This window comes from Malania oleifera, chromosome 4 (genome assembly GCF_029873635.1).
Source record: "Malania oleifera isolate guangnan ecotype guangnan chromosome 4, ASM2987363v1, whole genome shotgun sequence".
NCBI classification, from domain to species: Eukaryota; Viridiplantae; Streptophyta; class Magnoliopsida; order Santalales; family Ximeniaceae; genus Malania; species Malania oleifera.
Window position 1 is genome coordinate 98,738,301 of NC_080420.1, and position 19,131 is coordinate 98,757,431.

At 36.4% G+C, this 19,131-nt stretch overlaps 1 protein-coding gene across 1 annotated transcript in view; it reads right to left on the reverse strand.

Moving 5' to 3' along the window:
* LOC131154130 (probable inactive ATP-dependent zinc metalloprotease FTSHI 5, chloroplastic) overlaps positions 1 to 19,131 on the reverse strand; it is a 136,125-nt gene that overhangs the window by 106,235 nt on the left and 10,759 nt on the right. Inside the window, exons 3-7 of the mRNA XM_058106666.1 lie at positions 7,629 to 7,829; positions 7,254 to 7,547; positions 6,631 to 6,900; positions 5,331 to 5,420; positions 5,113 to 5,244 (exon numbers count right to left, since the gene is read on the reverse strand). Of these exons, the coding sequence (XP_057962649.1) occupies positions 5,113 to 5,244; positions 5,331 to 5,420; positions 6,631 to 6,900; positions 7,254 to 7,547; positions 7,629 to 7,829 (987 nt within the window). The remainder of the gene's footprint in view (positions 1 to 5,112; positions 5,245 to 5,330; positions 5,421 to 6,630; positions 6,901 to 7,253; positions 7,548 to 7,628; positions 7,830 to 19,131) is intronic.

Consider the following 19,131-nt stretch of genomic DNA (forward strand, 5'->3'; position numbering starts at 1 on the left):
AGTTCTCTTACACTGATTTATTTTATCTTTTTGCTTCCATTTTTTAATACATATATCTAACACTAAAACTCTATGTTGCGTGGTTAGGCTTTCACCTGGAATAACTTTACAATCCTTGCTTGATAAACGATCTACCCTCCTAGTTAAAAAAAAATCTATTTGACTTCTATTTTGTCCACTTTTAAAGGTTATTAAGTGTTTTTCTCCTTCTTAAAGCAAGTATTCATTATACTTAAATCATATGACATAGCGAAGTCTAAGATCATCTCCATAGGCTCATTTTTGTCTCCATATCCATATCCATATCCTCTATGTATCTGTATCCTCTCATAATTTTTATTATCCTATCCAACATGTCCATCCAGATCTCCTCCTATAAATATTTTCTTAGTCCCTGGTATGCCTTGTATAAAACCATCCATATCTTCCCAAAATTGTCTCGTAAGATTTTCTGCTAAGTCGACTTGAGGAGCATAAGCATTAATGATATTCATTATCTCTTGTCCTAATACCATATTGATTTTTATAATTCTATCCCCTACTCTATTTACATCAACAACGCTATCTTTTAAGTTTTTGTCTACAATAATTCCTACTCCATTCTTCTGTTTTTCTTTTCCGATATAACAAAGTTTAAATCTTGATTTCTCAATTTCTCTAGCTTTCTCCCCCACCCACTTAGTTTCTTTAAGGCAAATTATATTCATTCTTCTTCTTATCATTGTGTCCACAATTTCCATGCTTTTACCCATTAGTATCCCTATATTCCAAGTTGCTAATCTAATCCTAGTTTCCTGAACTAATGTCTTTACTTGCCCACGTCCAGAATGATACAGCAAGCTTCGCATATTTGACACCGTATCTGGGCGCGACATAGTGCATCGCTTCGGGGCGACGACCTAGCCCACCCTCGCCCACTTTTCGCTACACCCAAGTGGTAAAAGTGCAATGCATTGCTCGTAGGGGACGCCCCCCTAACGAAGCTTAAGATTTACCTCCAAGGGAGTAAGAACAGAATTACCCGATTGGAGACCAGCCAATGAAATCACTTCCTGCGTGCATTTGTGCTAGTGTAACAACATATTAATCGGAGTAAGCTGCCCTCAAGGCCAAGAAAGTATTAAAGGAGACCAAGATCTTTTATGTGAAAAGAGGCCTTGAGATGTTGTAATTGCTTAATTAACTTAGTATCAGAGCTAGTAATTACAATGTCATCAACATATACCAGAAGCAATACAATTCCTCCGGACGTCTTGCGAAGAAAGAGAGAGGAATCAAACTGACTCTGAGTAAAATGAAAAGCAAGCAAGGTAGAGCGAAATTTATCAAACCATGCACGCAGAGCCTGTTTCAGTCCATACAAGGATCGGCGTAGCCGACAAAACTCTGAGGAAGGTGTAGCAAACATGCCAGGAGGTGGAGACATATAGATTTCTTCCTTCAAATCCCCATGTAGAAAAGCATTCTTCACATCCATCTGCCGGAGAGACCACCCCTGCGACGCAGCAAGTGCCAAGATAATCCGCACAGTAGTCATTTTGGCAACAGGTGCAAAGGTCACTTCATAATCAATACCATACTCCTGCCGGTTCCCAAGAGCCATGAGAAGTGCCTTATATCTATCCAATGACCCATCATACCGATACTTGACTGAGTACACCAATTTACAACCAATAGGTTTGACACCAGAGGGACAAGTAACAAGATCCCAAGTGTGATTATCTTGAAGAGCTTGGATTTCTTCTTGCATAGCCTACTGGCAACATGCTTGGGTGGTTGTCAGGGTATACGAGTGAGGAACAGAAAAAATGTCGAGAGTGGCAATAAGCAAGGTATGAGGAAAACCATACCTATCCGGTGGATGTGTAACCCAAGTGGAGCGCCGAGGAACCGCAGAATCAGATGACGGATCAGTGTCTGGAAGGGGTATTAAAGAAGGAGAAAGACGTCGATGATACACCACACCTAGTTTAAATCGCTCTATAGAAGAAAAAACATCATCAAAAGCAGGAAAAAGAGTAATAGGAGTATCAGAAATAACCCCAGACTGAAAGAAATATTGATTTTCAAAGAAAAACACATTCCGAGAGATCGAAATTTGTTTGCATGAGCATCATAACAAACAAATCCTTTCTAAGTAGGACTATATCCCATAAAGGCACACATGACAAACTGGGCAGCAAGTTTGTGACGCTCAATAGGTGGTAGATGAACAAAGCAAACACATCCAAAAGTATGAAAGGATTGATACTCAGGAGATATGCCAAATAATCGAAAATAAGAAGAATCATAATTTAGAGTGGCAGTAGGCAAACGATTGATCAAATAGACAGCAGTAGATAAAGCTTCTACCTAGAACTTGAAGGTACAGAAGAATCAATCAACAAAGTAGGAATGACATCTAAGAGATGAAGATTCTTACACTCAATGACTCCATTTTGTTGGGGGTGTAAGAACAAGAATGTTGGGAAATGATCCCTTTTTGCTGAAGAAAAATCTAAAAAGACTACGACATGTACTCCCCCAATGAGTCGAAACGTAAAGTTTTGATACAAGCACTAAGCAGTGTCTCGAAAAACGGAACAAACTTTTGAAAGACAAAAAACACTTTAGCTTTAGAGTGGAGAAAATATATCCAAGTGAATCGACCATAATCATCAATAAACGTCACAAAATAACAATACGAACCATGAGAAATAATAGGAATCACACCCCAAACATCAATATGCACAATCTCAAAGCAATTAGAAGCACGACTACCATGCACAGGAAAAGATAAAGTTTTACTTTTACCAAGACAACAAGTAGCACAATCAAAAGATATAAGAGAAGAAGAAAAGGAATCTTTATTGCCCAAAGACCATGTTTCATAAGATGAGCCAAGACAACAGAATTAGGATGACCCGACTTCTTATGCTAGACTTCATTAGTATTGGCAGTGGCTGTACAAGCAAGAGAACCAACATTAGGAATAGAAAACTGTAAAGGAAATAAAAGTCCCACTTTAGGCCCCTTTGCGATCACCATCCCTAACACCTGATTCTGCACAAGACAACCACCACGAGAAAAATGAACATCACAGCTATTATCTACCAATTGTCCAACAAAAATCAAATTGGTAGACAATCCAGGAGAGACAAAAAACATCGCGAAATGAAGAGCCCAAATTACCAACAGCAGTAATTGGAAGAGTACAGCCATCAGCAATATGAATATTTTGCGTGCCTCTAAACTTACAAACACCATGGAGACCCGTCATATTACCAGTCATGTGATTAGAATCACCCGAATCAACAATCCAAGAAGTTGAGTTAGTAGTCATACCTTGCAGGCCTAAGGCCGTAAAAGCAAACACAATCATCTATTGGACCATTCTTGGTGCGAGAACAGAAAAGTCAGAGCTTATAGTGGGTAGCACAGAAGAAGAAGAAGAAGAAGAGGACAGAACAGCAGCCTGAAAAGCTTGGGATTGGCAATTTTGAGGCCGCACTCGATAGTCTTTGATGATATGACATTCTTTCTCGCAGTAGTTACAAACTTTCTTAGGAAAGTTACGAGCAATATGACTAAACTCCTTGCAACTGAAACACTGCAACTTGTTCCTCCCTCTCCCTTGTGCTGCATATGCCACATTCACAACCTTAGAAATTAACTGCTGTTCTTCACGCAATAAATCTCCCAAACAAATATCCAAAGAAGGAACCGGATTATGGTTCAATAAACTGGCTCAAACAGGCTCAAATTCAGGTCAAAGTTTCATCAAAAACTGATCGCATTGACTCTCAACAATAACCGCTTGAAGAGCCACAAGTGTCGTGGGGGAAACCTTAGCATGAACAATAGGAGAATATTCGCTGCAAAGATTAATAAAACCATCATAAAATTGTTGAATAGGTATATTACCTTGACTGTAATTACTAATTTCCAACTCCAATTGGAACTTCCAAACACTGTGATCTTGGTGGTAAATACGGTGGAGATAATCCCACATAGCCTGAGCCGTAATAAAATAGCGAAAATTGGTCACAAGGTGAGACTCAATCGTCCCCAAAAGCCAAGAGATCGCCTTAGCATTCTTGACCTCCCTATGTGCAAATTCCTTTTCATCAATGGGAACTTGAGAAGAACTATCAATATGATTTGATAATTCGTTCCCTTTCAAGAACATTTTAAATTGGAATTCCCACGTAGAGAAATTCTTTCCAGTAAATCGAATAATAGTCTTTTCAATAGACATGATGAAAGGCACAAAAAAAAAAAATGAGCCCAAGCAGTCAACCAAATAAACGGCAAGTCTAACTCAAATCAGGTCAAAATCCAAATAATAAGAGGTCCACGGACACAACCAGATTACAAAAGCCTAGCAGAAATAAATAAAAATTTAAAAAAAAAAAAAAAAAAAACCCAGATCAAACATGGAAGGCCCAGATCAAACACGGAAGCCTAACTCGAAATACCTGCCCTGTGTGAAAAACGACACAGCATAGGAAGAAACACATCACCTTTATCGATCACACCAGGCGGAATTGAAGCTGCTGACCACCACAGAAACTGGCGACAGCCACAAAGATGCGCAGCCACCATGAGAAAAAATACCAAGATGACTAGCCCGCAACAAAGGACAGCGTGCGCAACTAAAAAAAAAATTCCGGCAGCCCCAAACAAAACTCAAAACCACCAAAGTGGACACCACAGAGAATGCTGACACCCATGAAAAGACCAAAACGACTGAATCAGAAGAGGGGCTCTGATACCATGTTAATTTTGATCTGAATGCCCTTTCCATCAGGTTTGCTTTCATTATATAGAAGAGACTTACATAGTTGTTGCATAATTTTTCAGCACTTAAATGCTGCCAGATTTTCAGCATTATTTACAGCCTAATCAGGCATTATTTACAGCCTAATTGCCTGATTTTCAGTTAACACACCTAACAACAAATCCTCAAATTCATTACAATACCAATCAATTTTTATACCAACTAAAATGAAAGAAACAAATGTTTGTGAAATAAAACTTGCAACAAGGCTTTATATTTTGGACAAAGGATAAAATATAAATACTATTAAATAAAGATTTGACACTCTGCATGATATCTTGAGAATAGCATACCCGGGGTGCACGAGCTCCCATTTCTTGGAATGCACGAGGATTCTGTAGAAATGCCACAACTTCATTAATTTCTTCTCTCATAGACTCAATACTTGCAAAGTCTTTTAATCGTATTGGTGGATTCTTTACCCTCTGCAGAATTGACCAGACATGGATTAGGCAAGTTGTCTTCTTTAAAGATTCTCGAGATACTAGAATACAAAAAATAAGTGACAAACCTTCATGTTGTCAAAGGCTGTTCTTATTGGATCAATGCCAGCCTCCTTCTTTCCTTTTATTCTCTTTGCCCTATATTTAAAGTAGTATTTCTGCAAGAATTTATAAAGAACAATTGCACTCATTCAACTAGATCACCAAAGATCCAGAAAAAGAAACATGCACTATAGTACAACCAATCTTCCTTATGAGAATAAGGGAAGTACTTTTCCGGCCAGTACAGATGAGCTAGTTGAAGACTGCAAATACCTCATGATTTTAATGTATATAACACATTCCCAAACACACTTCTGTACTCAAATTTAAACCTATTAACCCACTGTGAATTCTAAGGATACCTAAATATTGTGAACACTACATGCTTCAAATCAAGCTTTATTCCTCATTAATGCCAAAAACCCTTTAGTAATATATATATATATATATGCAAACTTCAATGGTACCTAATTCGATTCTCCAAGTTCAAGCGTTTTGATCATGCAATTATAAGAATAAGTAAAAAATATTGTCCTCGAATTTTTCCCACTAATGAAATTTACTATAATTATAGAATATCATATGGATCAAAATAAATGAGATTTGGTGAAATTTTCAGGACAATGCTCTAATTTAATCAATTGAACTGCCAAGTGAAATACTCTAGAGCTGGAAAGGTTGGATAAGATTCAATTACATTAGCACATGTTTTTTATTATTATATTGAGTTTCATTCGGCATAGAGGGCACGCCATAGTGGATCAGTATGTTTTCCCATTATTGGAATCACAGTCTTTCCACACTTGGGTATAAAACTGTATGCATTTGTTCCTTCCTGGACCTCCCTTTTGCAGGAGGGTTGTGTACTAGGCTGTCACGCCAACAAGGGTCTCCCAGGGAAAAATGTATGCAGTATTACCTCCATGTGCAAAGAGACTATTTTTGTCATTTGATTCTCTAACCTTCAGGCTTGGATATAGAAAACCCTTATGAGAGAGTCAAGGCTGCGAACTATAGACCCATTGTGGTCCGCCCCCTTCCCCAAACCCCGCATATGCAGGAGCTTTGTGCACCGGGCTGCCCTTTTTTATTTTTTATTCTTTTGCACCATAGATTATTCACATAATTTCAAGTATTTGAACATCAGACTCGAGCATCAGAATCTAAGGCACCAATACAACTTCAACCATGAGGAAAGAAAATCAATTGGCAAGGATCAGCTAGTTGCCAACTTACCCCTCAGACAACATTTCTAATTCCTAATTCTTAAAAAAAAAACTGTAGTTAGTCACCGGGATTAAAGCAAAAAATAAAATAAAATATTACCACTCTTTGTAATTTCTGCCGGTTTGGATCTCGACGTAAGGGCCCATACCCAAGAATTCTTGGAATTCTTCTCTTCATAAACTGGAACACATGAAACAACACATATCCATATATGATGCTCCGAATTAAAAACCATAAAAACCAGTTGATGTCATCTGTTTTCCTAGATTTAAAACTAGTCTCTGCCTCAGACTGCCACTTCAAGTACCATGTTGAGTCAACAATTTGACCTTTTTCTTCTGGCCATGCCATCCCCAATTGCATCCTCATCTGTAATAGAACAGCAACTATTGAAGTTGTGACTGTAAGAAAGAAAAATGAAAATGATGTTTAATGATCAAAAATTTCAAACTTTGTCCAAATTTTCAAAAATGTTCCAAAGTTTCGACTATTGCAATTTCATTCATAAACATTTTCCTTCTTGCAAAAATACCACTGTTAATGCAATGACGGTTTACTATAATGCAACAACAGTCAGGAATCAATTTGCAACAATTGAAGCCAGGGAATAAAATTGAACTTTTGGCCATAGTTTGGGCTGTTTTTGGGTCAATATGCGTAACAATAATTAGTGAAAATGGAAGTTTAAAAAAAATACTAAACTAATATGATCGAATAAATACCGGAAAAGGGATGATAGAATCCACGATGGGAAAAACAATCATCATCATTATGTCATCATTTATATTTTTTATTTTCTCAAAAACCCACTGTCTTGCATATGATACAATTTTAGTCTTCCATAATCCATTCAAACACTGATGAGACAACCTCATAATCAAGAGAAACTGTTGCTGAAAATCTAACTCTGAGAAAGGAATCCACATTAATTCAACAGCTGCAGGAATACCAGAGGCAACCATTCTCAAGTATAAACCATGAAACCCACCAAAATCTTCAAATAGCATTTCAAATTCCTGGAGTAAGAATGCCAAAATTAGAAGCATACCAAAGAAAACTCACATCAGAATCTGAAACAGAAAATACAAATACATAACCTTGACATCAACAAAATATTCCTTGTCATCCCCCTTTAGTACAATATACATGGCACCCCAATCATGCCTAATTCGAGCATTCTCTATTAGCTTCTTTGACACAGCATAAGGAACAGCGATTGGGTCCATTTCCCATCGATTTCTTTCTACGTTGTACCGAGTATTAAACACCACTCTGTCCCGGTCCAAAATGACTCTTTCCTACAATATCGGTGCATAAAATAACCACCATCCAAAATGAATCATACTTCGCAAAAAGGGGGCTGTTAAAATTAAAATTTAATGGGAAACAAAGAAAAAATAAGGGTATTATTTGCCTCTATAATTTTACAAATGCTTAATTACAGGCCCAACAAATCATAAAGTCACAGGCAATTTTGACAAGAAATAAAAACATAATTTCTACAAGGGAAACAAATAATAACACTGATTATCTCTACTATTCCAAACCCTGGACAAGGGGGCAGAGAGAAAAGGAAGATAATGCCAATGATAACACTTATGTTATAAGGAATTTTATTATAGGCTTCATTAAATATACTTTGCATCATGGTTCCCTACATTGGAGAAAACTCAACCACAAATTTTGGGATGTAGAAATACGACAAACTTGCACCTTTTTGTTCAATTATATAAAAATATATTAAAGAAAGAAGAAGTACAAAAGAAGTGAAATTTTAAAGGAAAAAATAAAAGAATGTCTACAATAGAAAAGGAAAATGCCCATAGAAGCAAAGCCTTCCAGACTCATTGCATGCCACTGTGCCACATTGCAACTTAATGAAACACCCTTGAAGCACCAGATGCAGAAATCCAAAGTGAGGCTAAAAACACAACCCTGCACCTCAATATTTGGATTACCATCTTTTAAGACACAAAAGTTTTGAACTGATTGGATTGTAAAGCAATTAAGATATTGGAGAATCCATCTCTCTCATCACAATGTCTAATCCATCCAAAATAATTAAATTTGAAGTTAACTTGTATAAATATTATTGGATTGCCTTAAAACATTAATATAAACTGAATTCTTTCTCAAACTTGATTTCTTCAATTTTAATTTTATACAAAAAGAAAATTTTGGTTCTTTATTTCTTCTAGAAGGATAGAAATGGTCCATAATCGCATAAATTGGCGGAAAAGGTTTCATATAGCCAACCCCACCTAGTGGGACTTAAGGCTTGGTTTTGTTGTTGTTTGTTATTTCTTCTAGGAGGATGTCTTGTCCTCCTTACTGTACTACGATATTTTCTTCCTTATCTTTTATATAATTTCTTTTTCTACCAAAAAACTAATGACTTTGGTTCTTAACAAAATTAACAATAATGAAGTGAAGAGATATGATAAAGCATTCCGTCCAAATAATTGTCTGATGTGCTTAGCTTCTAAGAAGACAAATGATCATTTATTTCTTCATTGTCTGGTGGCTAGGCAACTTTGGTTCAAGTTTTTCTCCCTTGCCCATGAGATGTGGGTGCCCCTTCACATGGTGGATGATTTTCTGTTGATAAGATTTTGGAACTTGGGAGGAGTAAGGAAGGGAAAGTGTCGCGGACTTCTGCTTGCTTTCAGGCTTTGACTTCTAGGATTTTTCGGGATGTATCCTCGAATGATTTGAAAAGAGATTGGGGGATGCGCTTTTATAATTGTTATTTTCTTTTTACTTGTTGGAAGATATCTCTTCCTCTAGCTCTTTTGCCTTCCTTCCTTTTTAATAATTTTCTTCTTCTAACTGAAAAATATGGTATACTCTTCTTGTTCTTCCAGAAGAAGACTATTACATCATTCAAAGAATATGAAAAGAAAATATCATTATAGCTGGACAGTTCTAACTCTGACGAGCAATTATTTTATTGAGATTCTTGACATAAATCATCATAGAAAAAGCATCTAATTTGTCCTTTAACAAGACAGCAGATTTTTCAATCCAGTTCATACAATCATTTAGATGAACCAAGTCCAAATGATCCTCATAGAAAGCTTCAAGCTTATAGAAGAGCTCTATATTTGTGAGCAAGCATGTAGGAAATGCCTGTGGTAAGGAGAGGTCTTTCAGTGTGATTCCAATGAATGTATTCTTTGGACTTCAAAATGTAATCCTAATTTGTGGTGATTTTAAATTAAAATTTTAATTAAATCTATAAATGCCAATAAGATGTCCTACTCTACATTTTAATAAATTTCATTATCAAGAGGCACACATATTTTGACCAATTATTTATATTGATTTTGATATGGTACAATTATTTTTAAAAGAAAAGGAAACATATTTATAAGGTTTTTTAGCATGTAAAATCACGGCAAATAAGATTCCCTCATCTATGCATTGGGATAGGATTCAGTATTTGGATAGAAAAAAAATTCATTAGATGGAGAAAAAATGTACAATCAGGAGTAGAGATATCTCTCCTTAACAAAATCTGAGAACCCCCAGATAAAACCAAAAAAAGAAAAGATAACCAAAACGTGCAAAGAGCAGCAAAAGAAAATCAGCATGCCTAAGAAGAGAATGCCAATAGCGCTGAACGTCTAAAAAACACATCCCTTTGAAGTTTCCATTACCCACACAGGCACACACCATAAAGAAGCCAGAAAATGAGCCTTTTCCCACACCAGCAAATATGATAACTTCTTCCCTGAAAATGCAAGTTACGTTCCTTCCACAAACCCCAAAAAACTGCAAATAAAGCACAATTTCATAATGCAATTTTTTCTTCCTACCAAACCCAACAAAGGATATTGCCAAAAACTCCTCCACTGTTGGACAAACCCAACTTTCTCCAAAATAGGATTCAGTATTTGGCCTTGCTGTGGGCTTTTGCAGCTCCTTGTTTCAGAGGACTCTTTTTCAGACTTTCAGGATGATTGGTGAACGGTTCTGTTTTGATTTTTTATGATCGGTGAACGGTTCTGTTTTGATTTTCTTTTTTTCTTTTTTAGGTCTTGTATCTTCTAAGGAGGATTTTTTATGCTATTTCTTGTACTTTCTTTTCTCTTCAATAAAATCACTTTTATTCTATTAAAAAATTATCATGCATTTAAAAAAAAAACAGGCCCCATAAATTTCTACCAATTTTTTTACTCCTATTATAAATTTTAAAATACTTTATTTTCCAGAAATAATTGACTATATCTATTCATCTCTATATATACTCTATCCCTAATATATTCATAATATATACTGTAGAAAAGTATGCCGGAGTAGACAGACTAGAGAATGCTCAAAAAAACCAATCATAATTTTTGGTGCTTTCGAACTAAAAATAATTAATTTACATGGACTAATTAGATATTTTACATCAAATTTTGAATTTTAGTTGTAATATAAAAGGACCACATTTTATGAGGGATTTCTAGTTGTCAGAGGTTTTTTATGTCTTTTAGTATTATTATTATTAAGTGTCTTAGTATGTTAATTAGTGAGAGTTAATAAGGGTATTATTGTCATAAGAATGTATTTAATTTGTATTATAAATAGAGGGAGAGACCTATCTTCAAGTTAAGTCATTCATTTTAATCAAATCTTAGCATGGTATCAGAGGTGATCCAACCTTAAGCCCTATTCCCCTCAATCGTCGCCGGAAAACATCATTCCCACGGCCATCCTTTCTACATCCACCCCCACCCCACATTATTTCACAAAACCAACCATACACCCATAAACAGAACCCCAAGAAGCCTAATCGCCGGAGGCACAGCCACGCGCCCCCCAAATGCCAGCAGAGCCGACCGCACGTGCCAGCACGTTAATGAATTTCCAGCCACCTTTTCTTCCAATTTTTTTCCCTCTGCCATGTTCTGATTCCTTCCTTAGACAATATTATCAAGCTGTTAGGCCTGTTTTTTTGCTCAAAAATTTAACTTTTTTCAACCATGCACTCGTGGTATTCTGTTAACCTCGGTTCAGGGTTTGTGAAGGCTTCTTTGTGAGTTTTTTGGTGCAGTGGCAGCATTCGTATGTTCAGTTGTGAGACTCTGGCAGTGCTATATCCATCCGTGAGTCATTCACCTCATCTGGGGTTGTGTCGGTGCTTCACATAGTTTGTGATTGTCCTGATTAGTTTTGATTGTTTTTCTTGCTTGACATTGGTGTGGTTGCTGATTTGTGAGTGTTGGGAATCTTGGGATGGAATCTATGAATCCCAAAAATTTTTTTCCAACATCGTTGCCAGAAATAACGACTCAAACGTTGGATGGAAAGAACTATGTTCAATGATCTAAAGCTGTTTGGGTTTATTTAGCTGCAATAGGAAAATCGAACCACTTTCTCCAATTTGATCCTTCTAATGAGAAGAGAAAAGACATGTGGGTTCAAGAAGGTGCCTTGATTGTTTCCCTCTTATGGAATTCGATGGAGCCACAGATTGCACAAATATGTATGCATCTAGATACGTGCACGGAGATTTGGGCTTATGTTAACATTACATGTATGTATGATTTATCCCAAGAATACTTTCAGTTACAACAAGGAGATAGGAGTATTGCAGATTATTTTGAAGGGATGAGGCGTATTCATGAGGAGCTTAATGTCGTGCAGCCTATAACTACCAACATTCGTGAGAGGCAGAAGCAGAGCAGGCAAATGACAGTTCTTCGTGTTCTAGCAGGCTTGAGACCTGAGTTTAAGGTAATCTGGTCCCAGATACCTAGTAGTGCCAAGCTGCCATCATTTTCCGATGTTTATTCTCGTGTCCTTCATGCTTCTTTTAGCAACATTCTCCTGCTCTAGCATCTTGCTCTGAGAGGACAGCCTTTTCTACACAAGGTGATTCTAGTTCTCTACCAAACAACTGCAAAAGTTATCGAGGTGGTTCGAGTGGTTGTAGTGGTAGAGACTGATGAGGTAGAGGTACTCCTCACAAGTGCACTAATTGTGGATAGAGTAATCATACTATTGAGCAGTGTTGGGATCTTCATGGTAGACCTTCACGTGTTGCCAATGCAGCCACCACCGACTTCACACCTTTGGAGGCAGCCAATGCAGCCACCACCAACTCCTCACCTTTGGGGCCGAGTGGGGGGCAACATACTGTATCTATGTCAAAGGAAGAGTATTAAAAGTTCCAGCAGTACCAAGCGTCACAACAAGCTTCTCTTCCCATTGCATCTCTTGCCAAAACAGGTAATCCCACAGTGCGCTAGCACTTCTCGTCCTAGTCCTTGGGTCATAAACTCCGCTGCCATTGATCATATCACAGGTATACCTAGCTTCTTCTCCACTCTTCAGTATCCTGCAAATTTACCTTGTGTTACTCTTGATAATAGATCCACCACTGCAGTAATGGGAATTGGGACTGTAAACCCTACTTCTTCTATTTGTCTTCCTTCAGTCTCATATATTCCCAAATTTCCTTTCAATCTTATTTCCGTTAGAAAAATTAATAAATCCATGAAATGTTCAGTGGCATTCTTCCTTAATTTTGTGGTTATTCATGATTTTAAGACGAGGAAGACAATTGGCGAAGGGTGGGAAGCTAGTGGACTCTTATCACTTTGAGCCGCTATCTCCTTCTACCGCCTGCACTGCTGCTGCCGCACCTTCCCAAATTCAGTGTCACCTTAGTCATCCTTCATTGGAAAAGTTAAAATGTCTTGTTCCTAGTTTGAGTTCTGTGTCTAGTCTTGAGCGTGAGTATTGTCAATTGGGAAAGCACCATTGTGTTCCTTTCGCTTCCCGAGTCAATAAACGGGCTGCAACCCCTTTTATGTTATAGTTCATTCTGATGTTTGAGGTCCTAGTAGGGTTGTGTCCAAATTCGGTTCACGGTGCTTTGTAACCCTTGTGGATGATTATTCAAGAATGACTTGGTTATATTAATAAAAGATAATTCTGAGTTATTTCATGCATTTTGTGCCTTTTGTTCTAAAATAAAGACTCAATTTGGTTTGCCAGTTCGAATGCTTCGAAGTGATAATGCCAAAGAGTATTTCAGTGCACAATTCACTACTTATATGACTTAGTTTGATATTGTTCATCAATCATCCTATGATCATACTCCTCAACAAATGGGGTTGCCAAAAGGAAAAATAGACATCTTATTGAAATCACTGGCACCTTACTTTATCAATTGCATGTACCGAAGTGTTTTGGAGTGATATTGTACAAAATGCTTGTCATTTGATCAACAGAATGTCATCCCCTGTTCATAGTGGTAAAATTCCTATTCCATTCTCTTTCCTAATTCACCTTTATCTTCTCTCCCTCCTCGCATATTTGGGTGTGTGTCCTTTGTTCATCAACTAACTCTTAGGGTGGATAAGTTGGATCTTTGTGCTATAAAATGTGTCATTTTGGGCTACTCAATACTCAAAAGGAATATTGTTGCTATAGTCATGTGTTGCATCGCTTCTTTGTTTCTGCAAATGTTACCTTCTTTGAGTCTACACTTTACTACACCCAGTCACTGAGTGTTTCTGAGCTCAATGAGTCTCTTCCTTTGCTTAATCTTCCAGATTATACTTTGCTGTCCTTGCCCAACCAACCATACAAGTCTCCATGTATTTTGAGTCCTTCTCATCGTCTTGATCGTCATAATTTGTATGTGTATTCACGGCGGCGGCTCCAAGGAAGAGAGTCCCTTCTAGCTTCTACTACCACGCCTTTGGTTTCCTCGTCCAATGCTCATACTCCCCATGTTGTTGATCCACCTATTGCTGCTCAGAAAGGTAAATGCACATGTACTCAACATCCCATTTCCAACTATGTTTGTTATAACTCCTTATCACGCTCCTATTATTGTTTCTTTACTACTCTATCATCAACTACCCTTCCTAAATCTATTTCGAAAGCCTTAGCCCATTCTAGGTAGAAGGATGCAATGGTTGAAGAGATGAATGTTTTGCATGACAATGGTACTTGGGACTTGGTACCTCTTCCTCCTGACAATTTTGTGGTTGGTTGTCACTGGGTTTACACTGTGAAAGTCAACCCTAATAGTTCTGAGGCTCATCTAAAGGCTCATCTTGTTGCTAAGGGATACACTCAATTATTCAGATACTTTTGCTCCAGTTGCCAAACTTACATCAATATGTCTATTCATCTCCTTGGCTACTACTTGTCACTGGCCTCTACATTAGTTAAATGTGAAAAATGTCTTCTTGCATAGTGACCTTGAGAAGGAGGTTTATATGGAGCAACCACTTGGCTTTCTAGCTCAAGGGAGTCAGGCTTGGTGTGTTAGTTCAAGAAGGCTCTATATGGTTTAAAACAATCTCCCAAGGCATGGTTTGGCCGTTTCGGTGTTGTAGTACTTGAGTTTGGTCTTTGACGGGGTGTCATGAACTATTATGTGTTTTATTGTCATACTTCATCAAGTAGGATCCTTTATGTTGTTTATGTGGATGATATTGTTATTACAGGTGATGATGATAAAGGTATTCAGAGTCTTAAACTTTTTCTACAAACTAAGTTTCAAACCAAAGATTTGGGACCGTTGAAATACTTCTTGGGTATAAAAGTATCTCGATCTCGTATGAGAACTGTTTTGTCACAGAGGAAGTATGTTCTTTATCCATTTGATGAAACTGGATTGTTGGGATCTATTCCAATTGATACACCCACGGATCCTAACAAGAAGTTAGTGCCATATATGGGTGATTTGCTACCTAATCGTGGACAATTCCAGAGACTTGTTGGAAAGTTGAATTATCTCACAATCACTCGGTCGGATATATCTTTCGCAACAAGTCTTGCGAGTCCATTTCTACATTCTTTGGGGACAAGTCATTGAGACCCAGTAATTCGCATCTTGAGATATCTCAAAGGTGTGCCTGGGAGAGGTTTTTTATATCATGATCAAGGTCACACTTATATCTATGGATATACAGATGCAAATTCGGTTGGGTTGCCTTTCGACCGAAGTTCCACAACCGAGTATTGTATCTTGGTTGGTGGTAATTTGGTTTCTTGGAAGAGTCAGAAACAAATTGGTGGCAAGGTCAAGTGTTGAATCAAAATATAGAGCTATGGCTCACACTGCTTGTGAACTTGTTTGGTTGAAGAACAATTGGGTATTTCTCATTCTCAGCCTATGAAGTTGATGTGTGACAATCAAGCTACTCTTCATATTGCCTCCAACCCAATTTTCATGAGCAAACAAAGTACATTGAAGTTGATTGCCACTTTGTTCGGGAGAAACTTGTGCAGAATCTCATTACTACAACTTATGTGAAGTCGGATATGCAGCTTGCTGATTTGTTTAGCAAAGCGTTGGGGGGTGTTCGTGTTAAAATCATTTGTAACAAGCTAGGAGCATATGACATTTATGCTCCAACTTGAGGGGAAGTGTTAGAGGTTATGTATGTCTTTTAGTATTATCATTATTAAGTGTGTTGGTATGTTAATTAGTTAGAGTTAGTAAGGCTATTATTGTCATTAGAATGTATTCAATTTGTATTATAAATATAGGGAGAGACCTATCTTCAAGTTAGGTCATTCATTTTAAATTTTAATCAAATCTTAACAAGGGTATTAGGGATCATTTGGTGTTGGGGAGTGATGGGTAGGTCTAAACAAGAGAGTGGTTCGGGTTTTGGAAATCTAGTGTCATAAAACACAGCTCTATCGGCTAACTGGTGGTTTCCGCTAGAGAATTCCTCCTTGTGGCATTTGGTTGTTAAAAGCAAGTACGGATTAGACAAGAATGGGTGGGATACTAATTTGAGATTAGATCTTCTTCGAAGAGTCCACGAAAAGCTATCTCTCAGAGTTATCCCTTCTTTATTCCCCGTATCAAATTCCTAATGGGAAGAGGTAGTCATATCTGTTTCTAGAAAGATCCTTGGTTGGAAAATGTAGTTTAGTCCGCCTCTTTTCCACACCTTTTTAGCCTGAGCTCAGGCCAAGATGGGTCTATTTCTTCTTTTGCTGTTGACCCAAGTGGTCCTTTGCCTTCCTGGCATTTCCACTTTCGTAGATCAATAAATGATAAGGAGATGGTAAAGCTATCCTTTTTCCTAGCCTTGTTGAATAACTGTTGTTTTTCTTCAGAGGAGGATAGACAGTCTTGGTAGAGATCCTTCAGGGGTTTATTCATGAAAATATTTTTGCAATTTTTTCAATAGGTCTAATTTATCTTTTCCTCTCTGTAGTTCCATTTGAAAGACAAAAATCTCCTTTAAAATTAAGGCTTTTATCTGGTTCGTTGCACTTGATAGAACTAATATCAATAAATCACCGCAGGTTAGGAGACCTTTGAAGGCTATATCTCCAGACACACGTGTTCTCTGCTTTAATTGTTCAGAATCATCATCGCATTTGTTCATTCATTGTAACTATTCTTGGGGTGTTTGGAATAAGTTATTTGGTATTTTAGGCGAATGTTCGATGAGTTCTAAGACAATGGAGGAATTTTTGGCAGTGTCTTTTGCCGGATTTGGCAAGAAAAATGAAGGGGCAGCGCTTTGGAAATTTGATTTTTTTCAGTCTTTTGGGGGTTGTGGATGGAGCGTAATGGATGCATTTTTCTAGAGAAGAAGTTGTCTCAGTTGCTGGTTTGGGAAAAGACACATTATTTGGCTTCTCTTTGGTGTGTGGGACGAGGGAATTTTAAAGGGGTGAGCTTTTCAGAATTCAGCGCAATTGGCGTTATGTGTTGGAATGTTAGTTTGTGCTGGTTTTTCTCTCTTTTGTTTTTTAGTCTTAAGGTTGTTTCTTTGTATTTTTTTATATGGATTTTCCAGTCTTTGTTAAGGAGATGTCTTATTCTCCTAGCTGTATATTGTTATTCTATTAATGAATTCTTCATTTATTAACAAAATATACATAAAAGGACCACATGTTCAACCCATGTGCCCCATTTTGATTTGCTAAAGTTTTTTGGAATAAAAAAGAAACATGTTTATTATCTTCTAAAAAATGAATGAGTCAACAAATTTTCACCTTGTTTTCAATTTAAGTGGTATTTTATTTTTAGAAACAAATGAACATATATTTATTGTATTTCTCCATCAAAAACAAATATGTGTGTGATATTTACAATAAAGTTAGTTATTAATGGCTGTTATAAAGGGCATCCTCGGCCGCAAGGCTCGCTCGCTGCTTTGTGAGGGTACAGGGGGCGTCATCACAATGCATGCAGCCTTAACCCTGTTTTTATGCAGAGAGGCTGTTTCCTAATGGCAGTTAGCTAAATAATCTGAATCTCACTTGTCATAATTCTATATTTCTATGTTCAAATTTAGTGTAAATAAATCTAACCAATTATTTACATACAAAGATCCATAGATACCAATATTTTCCCTTTCTTTGATAAAGAGTTACTCAAACTAGAGTTTTGTTTTAACTTAAATTTTTTTTTTTTTAAACGATAGGCTGCTTTAACATTTTTAGTTTTCAAGTTGTTGTTGTTTACAAAGTATCATGGCCACTTTAAAGCAAATTACACGGTAATAACAATCATGGGGGAAAAAATAAAAAAGATATATTTTAACTATTAGTATTTATGCAATACAAAAAAGTTCTCACATATAAAAATGTTCAAAACTAAAAACCTAATTGAATATATTTTGTGAAATTTTTTGAATTTTTTTTTTCATTTGCATAAAAATAATCTTCCAAACTCTTTCAGAACAATCTTCATGCATGGTTACAATTTTCAATTACTAGCCAATGCGCATAAGTGAGTAAATGAGTGGCCATTATCTGAAAATATATATATATATATATATATATGAGAGGCACATTATTTGAATTACCCACATATCCTTTTTTTTTAAATCCTTCAGTTTTTTAAGAGAGTAAATGATGTAGGGTCATATTGAATTGGATAAAATTATGAACATTGAAAATTGCCACAAAAACACTGAAACCGCCATTGTATTTTCTTTATCAATAATAGATATATAAGTAAATAAATAATTTTGTATTTAATAAATTAAAAACAGATTTTAAAATTATATATCACCAAAACCGTGCCAGCACTATCAACCCAAAATGGCAAATAAACCTTAAGGAAAGCAATGTGAGGAAAGGTAATAGGTGATGCAAAAAAAAGAGACCTACAGATGCTCAGTAAAACATTTGAAAAGAAATAGGGCCTGTTTTTCCAAAGAATTATAAAAATGGCAACTTATTTTTCAGTTTTCCAAAATATGTATTAAAAAATAGAAAATTTTTGGAAAACAATTTTCATTTTTAATTTCTAGATTTTCAAATAATTACAAATGTGACACTTTTTTTCAATTTTCAAAAAATTGTATAAGAAATCAGAAATTTGGAAAAACAATTAAAAATATGTTTTCAAACTTTCCTATACAAATTTACATAATTGGGAAACAAGGTGGCATTTTTATAATTATTTGAAAAATTGGAAATGGAAAGTAAAACAATTTGCCACAGGTGAAGAGTGCCAAAAAATTTTATTGTTTTTCTGTTTTTTTATACAAATGTTGCAAAATTGAAAAATGGGCAGTTTTTTTTTTGTAATTCTTTGGAAAACTAAAAATGGAAAATGAAAACTGTTGTCCAAAACTAAACAGGCCCATAATTTTTTTTACATAAGAA